General features: G+C 35.2%; 1 protein-coding gene across 1 annotated transcript in view; it reads left to right on the forward strand.

The window, feature by feature from the left end:
* HPS4 (HPS4 biogenesis of lysosomal organelles complex 3 subunit 2) overlaps window positions 1-19,534 on the forward strand; it is a 75,559-nt gene that overhangs the window by 45,293 nt on the left and 10,732 nt on the right. The window contains exons 10-11 of the mRNA XM_053702087.1: window positions 10,312-10,408; window positions 12,012-12,202. Coding sequence (XP_053558062.1) covers window positions 10,312-10,408; window positions 12,012-12,202 — 288 coding nt within the window. The remainder of the gene's footprint in view (window positions 1-10,311; window positions 10,409-12,011; window positions 12,203-19,534) is intronic.

Here is a 19,534-nt window from a genome sequence, read left to right on the forward strand (position 1 = left end):
TATTTCTTGGACCGCCAAGTGTTCCTTAAATGAAAGATTTTATTGTTTGGGAGGTATTTTTAAAGAGGTGATGTCTCGACAAACCACATCTCTGAAAATCTCTATTTGTGGAGTGTTGATATTTTTGGGTACAAAGGTGGATTTGTTACTTAGAACAAGACAACTAGATAAACTAATTGTATAAAGAAATACAAAAAAATTGTAGCAAAGAACTCCACAAAAATATAATAAGTCTTAACTCAAAGAATGTAATGTAGTTCGGATAATTCTTATATTATTAAAAAGTTCCATTCATACATTGTAGTCTTTATTAAATAAACTAGGAACACACATTCATGATGTAACAAAGGCAAGTGAAGTAAAAACACTTAAATCTGGTTTAATAAATAATATAAGTTTGCTGAAATATTTATGATAATTATTAGTATAAGCCCACTATTGATATTGTACTTAAGCAAGCTAAGCCCTTACAATCAGAGGGCTGTATTACTTTTAAATATTAATAGCTAATACCGTGGGCACCATCTAATCATATGTTAAAGTTTTTTAAGACATATATATTTTTTTAAACCCAGGTAAGCAGATTAAAAACAGGCAGGAGAGACACTGCTGCTCCTGTTGGACCCCTGACGCGCGTTTCACAGAACGCTTCCTCAGAGGGGGTGCGGGCCGCTGCAACACAGCATTATTTATTGAGCTCATTTGCCCACCTGATGAACGTGATTGGAGGCTGTTTTAATTACGTTAGCCTCTAATTGGTTCATACACCCGTCACTCATTCTAACTTGCTCTGACGTATTGAGCTTTCGTGAGTGAATTGGGGTGTGTATTAAGGAGCGCGTCACTTCGGTTATTACAGCCAATCCAAATGTACTTAGGTCATGACCAAAAAGGGTGTGTGGACTTATACTCGGATGATTGGACGATCATGATATTATGTAAACAAAGCACAGGTTTTGATAACGATCACAGGAACAACGTTAAATTCTTATGAATATATTGCAACACTGGCAATATTCTAATTGTGTGATATGTGGGGAATCCTCACACTCAATCCATCAATAGGTATTTAGTAATGCAAATTATGATGGATATTGCTGTGGATTGTACGATAATTCCACTCACATAATGTACCTACTGAACCTGCTATACTGAGTACAATATCAATAGTGGGCTTATACTAATAATTATCATAAATATTTCAGCAAACTTATATTATTTATTAAACCAGGTTTAAGTGTTTTTAATTCACTTCCCTTTGCTACAGCATGAATGTGTGTTCCTAGTTTATTTAATAAAGACTACAATGTATGAATGGAATGGAACTTTGTAATAATATAAGAATTATCCGAACTACATTAGATTTTTTGAGTTAAGACTTATTATAATTTTGCTACAAACTTTTTTGTATTTCTTTATACAATTAGTTTATCTAGTTGTCTTGTTCTGTCTAACTTAGATTCCACATCAGATGTTGGTCCAAGTGATTAAAAATAATTAATGTATCATTTAAATTTGAATGCACATATATTGTGATACGTATATATGAGCAGCATCTGTTACTACTTAACTCTAATAACCGCTAACCTTATATGTTCTAAAGGATTTGTTACTTAATTTGTCCCTCCATTTGCCTGGCATTTAAGATTCAGATTCTCTTTAATAAGTTTTCAAAGTCCCTTAAAATTACAAGTTCTTCATCGGACTATCCTTCCTCATTGGGGTTATGAGAGAAATGTTTTTTGAATAGTAATTTCCTTATATATAGCTGCACATCTCTAATAACTTCAAATTTATCAACATTACTTGATGGGCAAAAAGATAAACCTTTGGTCAATACTGATATATGTTAATGTGTTAAAGGCAATTTTGACAAATTGATCACTCTCAATGATTCAGTCGAATCTGTGAGAAGGGACTCTGTTAACTCCTGAGTGGTCTCCATTGTCTCTGCTGGTCTCTCTGATAACAAGTTCGACCTCTGGTGGTTTTTTGTTTATTCCTCCCCCTTTCTCATATTTCTGCTTGAGGATCTAGATGGGGGAGGCGGTATATTGTTAGGTTACTGGTGGAGCTCCCTTCTTCCCCATCAGTATCACACATCACTTTCAATTATGCTTACTTTGGAGTTTTTGTTGGTGTTTCGATAGAAACCATTTTTGCACCATTTATATACTCTGTTGTAAGTGAAGTCACTTATATCTCTATTCAATTTTCCTTGTTTGGTATTTTTGAGTTCTAGTTTATACTTGTCCAATTCCTGTTGATAGGTTTTGTACAATTGATTGAACTCAGTGTCTTGTTCAAATTTCTTGAGGATCTCATTTTGTTCTTTAATCTTAGCCTCTAATATATCATATTCCGAATTGTCATGTTTGACCAATATGTTCATTAGTTTGGCTGAACACTACTCCGATAGTGCTTCTTCCCATTCTGTTGTTAATGCTTGTTCCATAAACTCAAATGCTGTGAATAACTGGATTCTCAATCCTCTAGGTATAAGTTTCCTCTCTATATATTTTTCAAAGTAATGGCGGTTCCACCATACTTTGTCTTGTCTGTACATGGTTCTATGTATATATCTTAATGCCCCCTCTAGTGTGGTTATTGTGGAGGTGCCCTCTGTCCCATTGCCTTCATCAAAAATCTCATTTAAATCAGCTGTTTTTCCTGTCTGTCTAGATCTATAGTGGAATCCATCATGAAAAGATGGTATTTTAGTCTGTGTGCTCTATTGTTCAGAAAATCTGGAAACTCCAGATATAATAATGCTTTATTACAGCAAATGAACAATGGTTCTACTCAGGCTTTTACCCTTGATTTTTAGTATATAGTTAGAAGTATTCTATAAATAATCACTGCTAGTTAGGAGGAAATGGTGCTAGTGCATAAATTATAATCCGAACATAAAGTGGGGTGACAAAGGAAAGCAGAGTTCCCCACTCACTAAGCATGCACGTGTAGCACTCGGGGCTCTGACTATTGGGCAGTATAGTTCCGAAAAAGGGTTAAAATATAACTTTTATTCACAATATGTTAAAATAAGGGTAAAACATACATTAAAAAGACACAGACACTGACTGGTGTGGCTTATAGAAAAATACAATGGGGAATAATACTGTATATTATTCAGGCCTTCTTAAAGGTGTGTTCGCAATTCCCCTGTATACATTAAATGTGATTAGCTCCGAAATCTATAAATGGATCAGATCAATCCACATAAATATTGAATCCACTATTATGTATTGCTTGATGTAAATATTGTGTGCAGATAATGTGGCAATATATTCTCCACTCATGTACAATGAACTTATTACCACTCTCTGGAAGGTGCAGTGTGGTCAGCACGGAGCAAAGAAAATGTATTGATACTCACTTTGAATCAACAAATATATAGTGTCAAGACTGATAGATTAGCTGAACTAATCTTACTTTTAACCTTCGTGAAGGGATAAATTATGAATATGGTTGATACTCACTATTATGCAATATGTAGGACCCACATGAGGTGTGTGTAATGCTTAAAGGGACAGTATACACTCATTTTCATATAACTGCATGTAATAGACACTACTATAAAGAACAATATGCCCAGATACTGATATAAAAATCCAGTATTAAACTGTTTTAAAACTTACTTAGAAGTTCTAAGTTTAGCTCTGTTGAAAAGGTGGCTGGAAAGCCCACTGCAAGTGGGAAATAAGACACTCCCCCTCCCCCTTCTTTTGCATATGAAAAGACCCTTTACACAAACAGGAGCAAGCTGGAGTAGGTAGCTGATGGTATTCACATAAAACTTTGGGGCTTGGTTAGGAGTCTGAAAATCAGAGCAATGTTATTTAAAAATAAGCAGAACTATACATTTTTTAAAAAAGAAAACTTTATGGGCTATATAAATAGATCATCTACAAAACATTTATGCAAAGAGAAAATGAGTGTATAATGTCCCTTTAAGCACATTTATTATTGTATCAACCCTTCATTACAGGCGTAATATGTTCAAAGTATGCACTGTACACTTTATAGGGATAATACCCATTAGTTTCAGCCGCTTGAACTTGATACTGTTTAGAAATTTTTGGCATAACCTTTATTACCAGCAATTGTGATGAATTTGAAAAATTGTAAATATAATACAGAAGCATTGGAACATTCTGATGATGGACCCAGTATTAAAACTACTGTGGGAGAGAGACCCTCCATTGGGTATAGGAGAACCAAAAACATCAAAGACCTTGTAACTAGCAGTCACTTTCAGAGAAAGAAAACTGTCTCGGCATTCAACCCAGGAGATTATAAATGTGGGAACTGCAGTACATCCAGGTATATGCGCAATACTGAATCGATCCCAGACAGATTCGGCCATACAATAAAATGCTACATTAGTTGCAATACAGAAAGTGTTATTTATGTACTGCTCTGTACATGTAATTTATTTTACGTTGCTATGACGTCAAGGAAAGACTCATGGAGCACCTCAGAAATATAAAAAATGCTGCCAAAGACAGAGACGGATATAAAACCCTAACTAGCGTAGCTGCACATTTTTTGAAATTTCATAATTCTAATCAGAATGATTTGCAATGTTGGATAGAAAAAGTCAGCCTTGGCATGAGAGGAGGAGACTTAGAGTCTGCGCTATTATAATCCGAGCGTCGTTGGATTTATTTCTTGAATGCAGTTCAACCCTTTGGAATGAATGAGCAAAATAACTACTATGTCTTTTTGTGAACAAAATCAATAATGTGTGGTGACTGGGAGGGAGTGAAAATCATAATTATAACTTGGACCCCTCCAGTTAGGTTCCCTATTAAACGCTTAGTATATTCCTCGCTGACTAACAGCTATAATTCAGATAGTGACCAGGAGTATAATATATTTAATTGGAGGTTGATCTGATTAATTAAGTTTGAAAAATACACCAAACATATCACAACTGTCACTTTGTTTATATGTAATTTAGGTATATGGAAGAATTAAAATAACAATTTTTTTCTTCTCATTTATCCATATGTGAAGCACGCAGTTTAACATCTTAGTTTTGGTTTGCAGTGCACTCTAACCATTTTGTTCACAAAGTACAAAAGTACAGAATCATGTCACTCTCTACGTCAAGAATTTCATGTCACACAGTAAGATAAAAAAAGCTTTATTATTTTTTAAGATAATTAAGAGAGTTTAATGCATTCACTGCCATCATCAGTACAACATTAACTTAACAAGTTCACGTACTCCAAAATAGATGGAGGAAAGAAAGCTTTCATTTTTTAATCACTTATAGTTAGTTGAATACTCACTGTTAACGCAAGTCACCAATATAACCACTATTACTGTTCAATTCATAAGACTTAATTGGAGAGATCCTTGATCATTAAAGGGACAGTTTACTCAAAAATTTTCTCCCCTTTAATTTGTTCCCAATGATCCACTTTACCTGCTGGAGTGTATTAAATTGTTTACAAGTAGCTCCTTTACCCCATATATTGGCATTTGAAATTGTTAATTTAGCTTGTGGTATCCCCACCTATTCTGAAAGTTTGTGGCCGCGCGTACCAGGTATAGATAAGCTTTGTAAACACAGCCAGCAGAAGAAATTACACTCCCAGTGTGATAAAGCAGAGATAAGGTAATAAAATGTGGATTTTCCATTGTTCTCTCAAAGCATTGGTGATTGTTTTAAGGACAGATATAAGATAAAGAAGCAGGTATATTTGCACAATGTGATACAGTAATGAGATCTGATTATACCTACAAGCTCAACCTATTTTATTAGGCTGTGGCTTCAAAACACAAAATCAGAGCTTTAATATACAGAAATAAACCTTAAAAAGCTAATTTTCATCCATTTTTTACTCTGCATTTGGTAAAAAAAGCAATTGTAAACACATTAAGGGAAAAACTATTTTACAGTATACTGTCCCTTTAAACTAGGAGGAATATAATAATTATTAAAATCAACTAATCAGACTAGTATTCAATCTAGTAGTGTCGCTATAGGGTTAACTTAACCTAACAGACACATTAGGAAGAATGATCAGACTAAGCACATATGAAACTGCGATTGGTATGTTATCCACGTAATCCATTAGTGTCTCAGGTACCAACTTAGGATGGTTACCACATCCGACTTTAAACTTTTCATTCTAAGATTGCCCTTGAAAAAGTCTGGCCTGGATTCGGACGAAACACGTAGGGATACTGAATTATCACAGCTGATGTTACTAACAGCTGTTTAGTCTGAGAAATATCAGCTTGCTGGGCGACTTCCAATGGTGACGTCAGATGCCGCTTCTTACTGAGGTCGGCGGTAAGATCCTTGATGTCGGGCCATTAGCGGGACTCAGAAAACAGCTGTCTTGTGCATCATTGATTCCATCTGCTGTAGATATTGGGCTGCTCTTACCTCAGTGTAAGTGCTTATGTATTATTGTACTTTTTACTTAATAAATCTTCTAAGTCGTTTGCGCTTCTCTTATTTCGTTTTAGTTTTTTATGCTCTATTATTGGTGGAAATATCACTGAATGAGAGCTGCATCGACTTGCACAGTTCCTTGTGATTTTTATCTGAACATTCTTATACAGACCTTGTATACCGGTTGGTTTTAACTTTGATGTGGACTATACTGATACTTCATTGGACTTTTTTATATTAGAAGGTAAAAGCTGTGCTTTCTACTATATTTGTGTCTAATATTGTCATTGTTATTATTTTTTCTCTTTTGGTTATATATTGTTGGAGAGATCCGAGAGTGGATTAGCACATATTTATCCTTTTGTTTTATGTTTTTGACAAAATCCCCCTTATGAGATACTTATACAGTGGGTTACCTCCGAGGTCTATCAGTCGGTGAGAACAGTCAGAGTAGTCAACATACCAATAATTAGCGTATTATCGAACCAGACAGGGAGTGCATGTTAAGTGATCACATAATATTGCAATATATATATATATATATATATATATATATATATATATATATATATATATATATATATATATATAACATAAAATCGTATGTTTGACACTTTAAAACTTCTTGACATCTAAGCAATCTCCCATTATAGAAACTGTCAATCAGCCTGCTGCAGTGCTAATTCTTAGCCTATCGATTTCGAGATTGGGCAGGAATCCCGGAAGGAAGGGTATACATCCCCCAAAAACCAGCCACCTTTTATAAAGCCTAGAGGGGCGAAACGCATCAGGGGACAATAGAGAGCGTTTGGGTGCTCTAATTTTTTAATTGCCAGACACTTGCTCATTGTGACTTTGCTCTGAAACCTATCCACTATAGTTAAAGGAACAGTCAACCATAGAATTGTTATTGTTTTAAAAGATAGATAATCCCTTTATTACTCATTCCCCAGTTTTGCATAACCAACACAGTTATATTAATGTACTTTTTACCTTTGTGATTACCTTGTATCTAGGAACCTTCTTCCAGCCCCCTGATCACATGACTGTGACTGTTTATTATCTATTGTCTTAAATTTAGCATTGTTTTGTGCTAGATCTTAAAGGGACACTGTACCCAAATTTTTTCTTTTGTAATTCAGAAAGAGCATGCAATTTTAAGCAACTTTCTAATTTACTCCTATTATCAACTTTTCTTCGTTCTCTTGCTATCATTATTTGAAAAAGAAGGCATCTAAGCTTTTTTTTGGTTTCAGTACTCTGGACAGCAATTTTTTATTGGTGGATGAATTTATCCACCAATCAGAAAGGACAACCCAGGTTGTTCACCAAAAATGGGCCGGCATCTAAGCTTACATTCTTGCATTTCAAATAAAGATACCAAGAGAATGAAGAAAATGTGATAATAGGAGTAAATTAGAAAGTTGCTTAAAATTTCATTCTCAGTCTGAATCACGAAAGAAAATTTTTGGGTACAGTGTCCCTTTAAATAACTTTCTGTGCCTGAACACAGTGTTATCTATATAGCCCACGTGTACTTTCTGTCTCTTTGTGTTGAAAAGAGATTTAAAAAGCATATGATAAGAGGCAGCCCTCAAAGGCTTAGAAATTAGCATATGAGCCTACCTATGTTTAGTTTAAACTAAGAATACCAAGAGAAAAAAGCAAATTTGATGATAAAAGTAAATTGGAAAGTCAATTAAATTTAAAAGTCCTATCTGAATAATGAAAGTTTAATTTATACTTGACTGTCCCTTTAATATGTTGTGTGGTCTGGGTTGTGTCAGACTCATGTAGTATAACAGATGGTTGCTAACACAGAGCTCTAGTCTATATTAAATTGATTTTTTACTGAATGATCCCTACTGAACTGAATGAACCGGCTCTCTAGTACAAGGTTTACATTCAAAGGGGCAAGCGATACTGGAGTGTTTCAAACAGACTACATAACTAGACCGCTTTTAAGACTGGCTACAAATATAAGCTCTTCTGGTATTCAAAGACATACCGGAATGAGGTCACTATATAATTGCACAGCATGACAATTGCACATAATATGTTGGAAATTAATTCAGCATTTTATATATCACTGTGGTAGCAGTTGCATTATAAAATTAACTGTAAGAGAGGTTGGTCTCGATAGCGTTCAAACTTTAATTTACTTTGTTATAATATGTAACCAACCGAAACGTAATTTTCAAATTCATCACAACTGCTAGTAATAAAGGTTATGCCAACAATTTCTAAACAGTATCAAGTTCAAGCGGCTGAAACTAATGGGTATTATCCCTATAAAGTGTACAGTGTATACTTTGAACATATTACGCCTGTAATGAAGGGTTGATTCAATAATACATCTTAAGCATTACACACACCTCATGTGGGTCCTACATATTGCATAATAGTGAGTATCAACCATATTCATAATTTACCCCTTCACAAAGGTTAAAAGTAAGATGAGTTCAGCTAATCTATCAGTCTTGACATTATATATTTGTCGATTCAAAGTGAGTATCAATAAATTTTCTTTGCTCCGTGCTGACCACACTGCACCTTCCAGAGAGTGGTAATAAGTTCATTGTACATGAGTGGAGAATATATTGCCACATTATCTGCACACAAAATTTACATCAAACAATATATAATAGCGGATTCAATATTTATGTGGATTGATCTGATCCATTTATAGATTTCGGAACTAATCACATTTAATGTATACAAGGGAATTGCGAACATACCTATAAGAAGGCCTGAATAATATACAGCATTATTCCCCATTGTATTTTTCTATAAGCCACACCAGTCAGTGTCTGTGTCTTTTTTTTTATATTTTAACCCTTTTTCGGAACTACACTGCCCAATAGTCAGGGCCCAGAGTGCTACACGTGCATGCTTTGTGAGTGGGGGAACTCTGCTTTCCTGTGTCACCCCACTTTATGTTCCGTGTGTATCCATCCTCTCTGGTCTCCCTAGCTGCCGCCTAGCTGGAAATAACTTCTTCCCGCGCGAACTGCTTGTCTGACTCCCAGTTCAGTTAGCACGTGCTTGCTCTGCACTGCAGCCACTAGTCACAGAAGTCAAGTGACTGTATTTCTTCCTCGTCTAGACCTCAGGCTTAGAGTCTAACTGGCACTGCCTCTAATTTTAGCGCTCTTGCAGCGCAGCACTTATAATAAAAAAAAAAAAAAATGAAATAAAAAATTTAAATAAAAAAAAAAGTTTAAGAAGGGCTGTCCTAAAGGGCCGACAGCAGCCTCATGTAAACCGTGAATCGATTTCTTGTATTATCCCTCTTGTAAAACTTTTGACTTACTATATCTAATAGCAACCCATAAATGCTCGTTTGGGCTGGGGTCTGACGGAGAGGAAACATGCAGCAGAGACCGCAACAGTTAACAGTGACCCGATAATACAAGAAAAGATTCACTGTTTACATAAGGCTGCTGTCGGCTCTTTAGGATATAGGTATCATAAAAATTCCTTCTGACCGGAAGATTTGTGTGTCAGAGGGTGGTCTCCGTGTCAGATGTCTGCGCAGTGTGCACAGCAAGTCCTGATGTGGTGTAGATGGGGGCTGTAACCATGAAACTGCACGCCACTGCAAAGCATAAGGACAGATTGATCCTGAGTTGTCTGCTTTGTGAGAGAGGCGGGGTCACGTGACATTGCACAATGACATTACTGACCCCCTGAATTGATTTGTTTCTGCACTGCATCTATGCAGCATCGTTAATGGCTGCATGGCGATGCATCACAGAATGGATTATTTTCAGCACCCCTATTATGTTGGTAGGTTGTAGTTTTGAAGAAAAGTATATAGTAAGATTTACTTTGTAGTATAATTATACAACTAAGTATTTATATTAAAATTCTATGCTTCGTCTTACTCTATTGTTTAGATGCCAAGCTACCTCAAGATGTCTACATGATCCCCATATTCATAACTGAAAATGAGGCAACTGCACTGCGCCAGTACCCAGCCCAGTGGATGACCAGGTAACTGTTATAGTATAAGAATCCAGACGTGGACACGTTGCTCAGTGTGCCTAGAGGGATATGGCTGCACCTCACTGACGAGGCCCACATTAAGCCAAAACGTAGGTCTGGGGTTTTGCTGTTTCTCTTGTTCAGAGAGCGATTGCCTGGTATTTCGGGGCTGGACTGTACTTTTAAGTCAGGATCAGACTGATATGCTACAGGAAAGTTCTTCTCTGTGAAAGGCACATGTTGGATCAAAAAGAGGCTTCTTCTTGGGTGGTAACTAGCCATTGAACAAGCTAGTATGCTATTGTTTGTTCCCAGGTTGAGTGCTTCTCTCTTTTTATTTATACAAACTGTTATAGTAATTGCATAATAAGGTATAGGACTAACCAATTACCTGCTAAAGCAGAATTTCATCCTAATTTCACTATCTGTTGTATATTGTGTATTTTATAGAATAAAAGATCTAGGAAGCGCCTCGGGGTGGGCAAAGGATGCAATGGATGTGTATGTGCACTAAAACATTTATTACACAGTAAATCCAATTACAACAATTTAAAATATTAGTCGCTAGACATAAAATCAATCATGGATCCATGTGATATATACCTATCTAAGTAGGACAAATTTAAAACACAATAAAACAAATGGATGAGTAAAATTCAGTCTGGTCCTGACTAAATACAATATATCCTGTTGTCTGTCGAATCTATATGCATATATTAAATAGTATCTTAGTCCAAAATTATGTATCTGGTGATTAGATATTGATCCTCAAATTAAAATTAAAAAATAATAATGAAAAATCCTTATATAATGCAAAACTTGTGTCAGTGGTGGTAGTTCAAATCTTTGTGAAGTGACCAAATCCAAATGTCAAAAAAAAAAGCCAAATATATCAAAAATTGTCTCAAAAAATATTCAAAAGTAGATGTGAGTTTAAAATGTGTTTGCAAACTTCAAAAAATCCAAAAAATAAAATAAAAAAATACAAAATTATGAATAATATAAAAAGAAGTACCAGAAAAGTACAAAAATATATCTAAACAATATGGTGCTCCTAGTTGGGTGAGTTCTAGTGGAAAATGTGATCCTAAAACTGGTGATAATAATCCAAAGCTCTTGTTTTATCAAAAATAGGTCAAGTTTGCCCAGTCAAATCCTGTGGGATAAGAAACAAAACATAGTGCAATATTGCTAAATAATAACCAAAATGAAATTGAAATGAGGCTTACCATAAATAGCCAACACGTTTCGGCCCTTCCTTAAGCCTAATTTCACCATCTGTTGTATATTGTGTATTTTATGGGATCAGATTGATTTTATTAATCAAACTTCAAAGATGTTCTCTTAAGTTTTGGTAAGGAAAAAGAAATGTAATTTACATATAAAATAAGCTTACGAGATTTACATTTTTTCACTGGGATGTGTTATGTATACTTACTGCTTCAGAAACTAAAACAGTGGCTTGTTATACTTTTTAGTTTTTCATTGAAATGTAAATGGCAATATATTGAATTTTATATGCCATTCAGTTTCTTTCAGGTGGTTGTAATTTAACAGAATTACACAACTAAAAATAATATTGGCTGTATAATTAATGGCTTTTAATTTTTAGAATGTCTGCATCGTCAAGGAGGGCTGGAAGCAGATCTCACAGTGTTACTGACGAAGCTGGTAATCACTTACTCACATCAGAAGTGACACTTGTGAAGCAGAGGGAGAATGAGGAAGCTCCTCAATTGCAGATGAATCCAGGACATGTTGTGGATGAAGACATAGAAACACCAGTCAACAGCCCTGTACCAGGTATTCACATGACCTGTTCTTCTCCACTACAAATCTTAAACAAATCTGATCTGAATGTGTTTGAGCAAGTTACTACAGACTGTAACATAAACCATGGAGAGCCAAAGGAGGGGTTACCTATAACAGAGAGTGATCTTGAGGTCAGAAGCAACTCTCCATCCACTGGGAGTTTTATAACCTGTTATTCAAATCCAGAGTTGCAGAGGAGCAGCTGTGATAATTCAGGGAATTCCACCAAGGGGATTATCGAAGAGCCTTGTGATCTGGAAGTTAACATTAACCTTCAAGTACAAACCTGTTTTTGTAGTGGTGACAATAATATTGATAAAGATGTTGACGATAAAGGACTGATTGGAATGGTTGAGAATGAAGTTGAGTTGGTGGATACTGAAATAGGTAACACTACCCTTGAAAAGAATAATAGTTTAAACAAAGAGACTTCCAATGTTCCAGAATGGCCCTTAAATCTAGATCCCAACACACCAGCTAGTAGCACAGAATTTGTACAAATGACATTATATGTCCATAATATTAAAGGACTAGTGCTGTCTTTAATAGCTGAACATTCTTTTGTTAACAGCAAGGAATCAATTCAAGATGTGGTAAGTAAAATGAGCAATGATGAGGTATTATTTATGCCTAGTTTTCCACTGCTGACTTAAGGTATAGATATCCTGGAAAAAAAAACTTATATGGACAGTCTGTTTCATATTTAATTAGAAGTGAAGCAGTATACTTGTTAGATTTTATAAGAATCCTTTTTGCTTTCACTACTTTAGTGATCCCTTACACCGTGCACACAACCTACACAATATATTAGTACAAATGCATGCATGCACTAACGAGTTGCGCTTGTTTACAAAGTGCAGTGTTGTGATAAATTTCAGATCTGGCACTGAGCAAGCTTGAATGTGGATTGCAAGTACTTGTTGCAACCTATAGTCCTATGCTCTATTCACTGCATGTGCAGTATATTTCTCTCACGTAATCAGTGACAGATTTTACTGGAAGCATTTTTGTTATTACAAGTATATTGTAAATACCTCTAATCAAATTTGAAATGCACTAGAATGTTCATTTACCTGTTTAGCTATAAAGTGTTTGCAGTGATTACCAAATTGACCTCACATGTAAACATTGAAAGTTTGAAGTAAATATAATTGGTAATTTATTTTTTTTAGATGTTTTTAGGAGAAAATCTGTTTTTTATTACATAAGAAAAAAAGCCTAAATAATTAGTTTGAAATCTGATAAACTGTTAGCTCCTTGGTGGCTTCTAGTACATCTTTAATAAGGAATATAATAGTTCGGGAGGTATTAGGCTCCAAAATTTTCAGGGGTTGGTTTAGGGGGAGGGGTGGTATGCACATTATAACAATATAGCACATGGGCAGTATCCTTGATCATTATCATATTGACATTTTGTCTAGACCTCTTACTCACTGGTAGCTTCATGCAGACACAACACATAATCTGCTCACAAAGGCCATTCAACATGTACCGTCACAGAAGCAAGTTAACGTTGCTACAAGACTACCAATAATGCACTTCCCATCATTCAACTGAGCATCTAGGAGCTATAATAGAATTCAACACTATTCAGGTGTGTAAATAATCCTGATAATTTAAATACAGGTCTTCTAGGAAGGCAACATAATACAAGTCCAATTTATATCCATAGCCTGTCTCTATTTTAGCAGATAACATTTTTTTTCTAGGAGACAGGGCTTTGCAGGTTTGAAAAACATCTAGGTAAGCAATGCTGCCTCCTACTTGATATCATGTGAAAGGAAAGGCATAACCAACACGGTTATATTAATACACATTTTTCCTTTGTGATTAACTTTTATCTTAGCCTCTGCAGACTGCTCCCTTATTTCAGTTATTTTGTCAGACTTGCATTTTAGCCAATCAGTGCTGACTCCTAGGTAACACCAAAGGTGTGAGCACAATGTTATCTATATGGCACACTTTAACTAATGCCCTCTAACTGTGAAAAACTGTCAAATGCATTTAGATAAGAGGCGAGCTTCAAGGGCTTAGAAATTAGAATATGAACCTACCTAGGTTTAGCTTTCAACTACGAATAACAAGAGAACAAAGCACATTTGATTATAAAAGTAAATTGGTAAGTTGTTTAAAATTGCATGCCCTATTTGAATTATGAAAGTTTAATTTTGACTAGACTGCCCCTTTAAGTCTATTGTTGAATTCCTCCTTTGGAACAAGGTCTCATTGGCTGATCATTTCCTTATTTAGCCAGTGACAATTTGTTTTAAAGTTGGTAAAACCTCTGGTACTTGTCAATCCTTTAAAAAAAAAAAAAAAATCTTGTCTTGAGATTTAAATTTAGCTTAGTAAATAAGTATAGGATCTGTAAAATGTGTATTTGTTGCAGCAAAATATGTTGTTGAAAGGTATGTATTAATCAATTCAATCTCAAAACTAAGTAACTTTAATGATCTGGTCTTGTAAATACCCAGCTATTGCAAAACAAAAAAAGAGGCACGTTAGAAGAAAAAAAAATCCTTTGAAATTGTATTCTGTACATGTATTCAGTAAAATCAGCCGAGTGGTGCACACATTAAGGGCCAGATTACGAGTGGAGCCCTAGCAGTTAATTGTGTGCGGCAAGGGGTTTATTGCAGGTGTTTGCTTGCATTGGGTTTTTAGCTCATATTACAAGTTGAAAGTAAACGCAATCACTTGAGCACAATTGAAGTTAACGTGCGTCGGGTTATCACGTCCTCAGAGCTCTGGTTAACTATTTAGCAAAACAAAAAAGTATCACAAAATCACATAGAAAATACATTACACAGTATATATATATATGTGTGTACATATTTATGTATTTATATGTGTTTTTTCATATACGCATACATACATATGTACACATACAGTACATAGACATATATATGTGCATTGGACATATTGCAGTTAAGTAGATGAAAACATTTAAACACATTTATGCAATATTCATATTAATAAAGTTATACTGTGTATTTACTGTAAATATTTCACATTCCAATGTTCTGCACATAGCCAGAATATGTTCTATGTATTTCTAAATAGATATTCCTATATATATCTGTATAAAGCTAAAGGACAAAATAAAAACCATCTGGTTCTTAGCATGTCTTACAGTGAGGTAAATACAACCTCAGATGAACAATAACACATGACATATTTCACCGTGTCATGATTTATTTAACAAAAATAAAGCCAAAATGGAGAAGCCATGTGTGAAAAACTAAGTACACCCTTACTGCTTCCATAGGAATTAAGAGGCTAAGTAGCAGCCAGGTGCTGCTAATGAAATGCAAGTGTGACCACCTCTATGAAAGCTTTAGCAGTTTGTTGGTCTGGAGCATTCAGGTTTGTGTTAAATCAATGCCAAGGAGGAAAGACATCAGCAATGATCTTTGAGAAGCATTTGTTGCTGCCCATCAACCTGGGAAGGGTTATAAGGCCATTTCTAAACAATTCAAAGTGCATCATTCTACAGAGAGAATCTCATGTGTTGTTGTTCATCTGAGGTTGTATTTACCTAATTTTACGACCTGTTGATTATTGTTATGACCTGATACGCGATACAAGATATATAAAAACATCCATTATATATATATATATATATATATATATATATATATATATATATATATATATATATAAATCACAGTCCATTTAACAGGATCACCCTCCAACCGGACATCTGCCTGGGTGCAAAAATGCCAATAATAAACTTAAAAATGATGCACTCTCAGGGCTTTGTAAAAAAAAAAAAAGCTTCAGTTTAATGAAACGTTTTCGGGACAACCTCCCCTTCATCAGCATTATATATATATATATATATATAGATATAGATATATAGATATATATATATATATATATATATATATATAGAGAGAGAGAGAGAGTGTGAGAGAGAGAGAACATTGTAATGTGAAATATGCAAAAAATAATGGGCAGACACTTCGTAGTTCAGATTAAATCCACTTTACTACAACAAGGGCAGCAGTACAACAGAGCAACATTTCGGGGCTTGCACCCCCACCTCAGGCTCAATACAAGTGAATACATAATCCAACCGTTAAATAGCCAAACAGCCCCGCCTCCTTCATTCATGAAATCATCAAAATCTTACTATAATATACAATTTAAAGTGCCAACACAATTTAACAAACACCAACGCAATAAGGCAAAACCAAAAAGAAAGAAAACACCAAAAAAGTGATCACCATTAAAAAACAAATATCTAATATAATGTCAAAATGTATCATAATTAATAATACACAAACTATATGCTTAAATTATTCATCTACATTTCTTTAAATATCTTAGTTTTTAATTTTTTTAAATCTTTTTAAATTTATTTCATTTTGTTTTAATTATTTTTATTTATTATTTTACTTTATTGAGAGTTCATCACTTAATTCTTTTTTCTTCAAAACCAGACATAAATTAAAGCAAACATGCTAAATTATATTCCCTATTAAGACCTTTAGGGTGTAAAGTACTGAGTCTATGTATCCACATAGCTTCTTTTTTAAGTAGCATTCTTCCCTTATCAAAGCCAATAGTTCCTCTAGACACCTGGTCCAATACCATAAAATGCAATTGATTTACCTGATAACCCCTATCATGAAAATGATAACGGACAGGAAGGTGTCTCATTTTAGGATTCCTAATAGTCGACTTATATTGGGTCCTAAGAGCCTGGGTAGTCTCTCCAACATATAATAAGCCACACAGGCATTTGAGCGCATATACCACATAAGTTGATTGGCAAGTAAAATGACCTTTGATATGAAATAGTTTACCAGAAAAGGGATGACTAATAGTTTTACCCTTAATAATGCTATTGCAATGGGAACAATTTAAACAAGGGAAAGTCCCATTGTCCACTGGTCTAAATACCCTTTGTTTGGTTCTAGGGGGCTTATCCTTATCCCTCATTATCTGTCTTCCAAGGGAATTACCCCTCCTAAAAGATGAAAAAGGAGGATATTTAAACTCCTCAATTTCTGGCATAGAGTCCCTTAACATAAACCAATGTCTACAAATCACTCTATGTAACTTAACACTTATATTACTAAAGTCAGAAACAAAGGCCAATTTCTTAGTCCCACTTATTTTATCCCTTGGTTGAAGATCGATAGACTCCTATTTTCCTGAAATCTCTTGTGCGTCTCATTTAAGCGCAATGAACAAGTTAAAGGATCAGAGACTATTCTCTTCACCCTAAGGAGTTGAAATTTAGGTACACTTCTAAACACCCTAGGAGGATAGTGGCTTTTACGGGACAATAAAGTATTTTTGTCCGTAGACTTTCTAAAGATATCTGTTTCAAAGTGGTCACCCACACGCATTACCATAGTGTCAAGAAACGCAACTTGATTAGTATGATAATTAGCTGTAAATTTAACAGCTGGCACCTTTTCCTGTATCCTATTGCGGAACCCCTCAATGGATTCAATGTTGCCTCGCCATACAATAAAAAGAACATCTATATAGCTCCACCATGCCAAACAATTGTGAAAATCAGGATCAGTATGTACCCCTTGTTCTTCCAACTGGTCCATGAAAAGGCAGGCGTAAGCTGGGGCAACATTCAAACCCATTGAGGTACCCCACAGCTGCAGAAAAAACCTGTCATCAAAGGAAAAATAGTTATGGGTTAAAACTAACTCCAATAACTCCATGAAAAAATGAATCTGTATCTGAATATTTCTCTGATCTAACCAAAGAGGACCAGGCACTATTTAAACCATCAATATGGGTAATAATAGTATAAAGACTACTAACATCCCAAGTAGCCAAAACAATGTCCTCTGGTAAACCAGAAAAAAATCTAATTTTATTCAAAAAATCATTCGTATCTTACAAGTGGAGTTAAAACTTTTTCCAGGAATTTTGAAATGGGGCTAAACAGGGAGTCAATTGATGCCACAATAGGCCTACCAGGAGGGTCATAAAGATCATTATGAATCTTGGGTAGGACATAAAAGTTAGGGGTTTTAGGATTCTGTGAATATAAATAATTAAACATTTTCTCATTAATAATACCCTCTTCAACCGCCTTACTCAAAATCTCCCTAACCCTAGACATAAAGCCCGGCAAAGGATCAATGTCAAGTTCCCTGTAAACCAAATGATCATTTAGTTGTCTCAAAATTTCCTTTTTGAATATAAAGGTATCCATAACAACTATGGCTCCGCCCTTGTCAGCCCCTTTGATGGTAACATCAGGTTTATTTTTAAACTATCAAGGGCAACCTTTTCAGCCATAGTTAAATTATGTCTTAAACCAAAAATGGATGATTTATTGACCAACATATCAAATTCTCTATTAATCACATTAATAAAATTGTCTACAAAGTGATTATAGACAGATCGAGTAAACTGACTTTTAACATGTAGGCCAAAGTCTGATGGATCGAGACAACACATAAGGCCAGTGTCCATATTTGATTCAGATTCACCAAAAAAAGCTTTTAATTTTATTGTTCTGTTTAATCGATGCAAGTCCAATTGCAATTGAAAAGTATCCGTTTGTTCAACAGGGCAATATGATAATCCCTTTGATAACACAGAGAGTTCCGCAACAGAAAGTTCGTAACTAGATATATTTATAACATTATCAGTGTTACCTACTTCATCTGGCGTGTTCGCCGTTGCATGCCTTGACCCTGACTTCCTTGCACGCCTGTGACTACGCCGCCTCCTTCGTTTGAAGTGGGGCTGTTGTCCCCCGAGGATGCTGAGGAAGAGCTTGCTTCTGTAGAGGCCAGATCTGTGGAAGTCTTCTTACCCCGCTGTGGCTTCCATTGTTTTGCCCGGGGCCGATTTTGAAATCCTCCAGCCTACCAGCGATAAACATTACCTCCTACGTAGTCAGACTCGTCACATCTGAACTTCCGGCGCTTGCGTTCCTCCACTTCCTTCCGGAACACCGCCGCGCCATCTTTGGCTGTTTGAACTAGATATTTGTAATCCTCCTCTGTCGAAGCCTCACGGAGCAACTCCTCCTGCACTTTGACTTTCTCGTCAAGGGTAAGCAATTCCATTTTAGAGACTTCAATGTTAAAGGATTACTTTCTGTTATAATTTTTAAGCTAAACAACTAACATATTAAAGTTAATAAACATTAATTAAAACCTACTGACCTATATTTTCTCCAAAACGAAGTTTCATAACGTTCTAAAAGTTATATCTTTTATTCGCCGATGATGTCACGTTATCCTGCCCACTATTTTCAGCACTGCATGTTCAAAATACTTAAACCAATAACTTTGTGTTTAAAGCGCCATTTTGAAACCTAGGTATTGTAAA

Source organism: Bombina bombina, chromosome 2 (assembly GCF_027579735.1).
Source record: "Bombina bombina isolate aBomBom1 chromosome 2, aBomBom1.pri, whole genome shotgun sequence".
Taxonomy (NCBI): domain Eukaryota; kingdom Metazoa; phylum Chordata; class Amphibia; order Anura; family Bombinatoridae; genus Bombina; species Bombina bombina.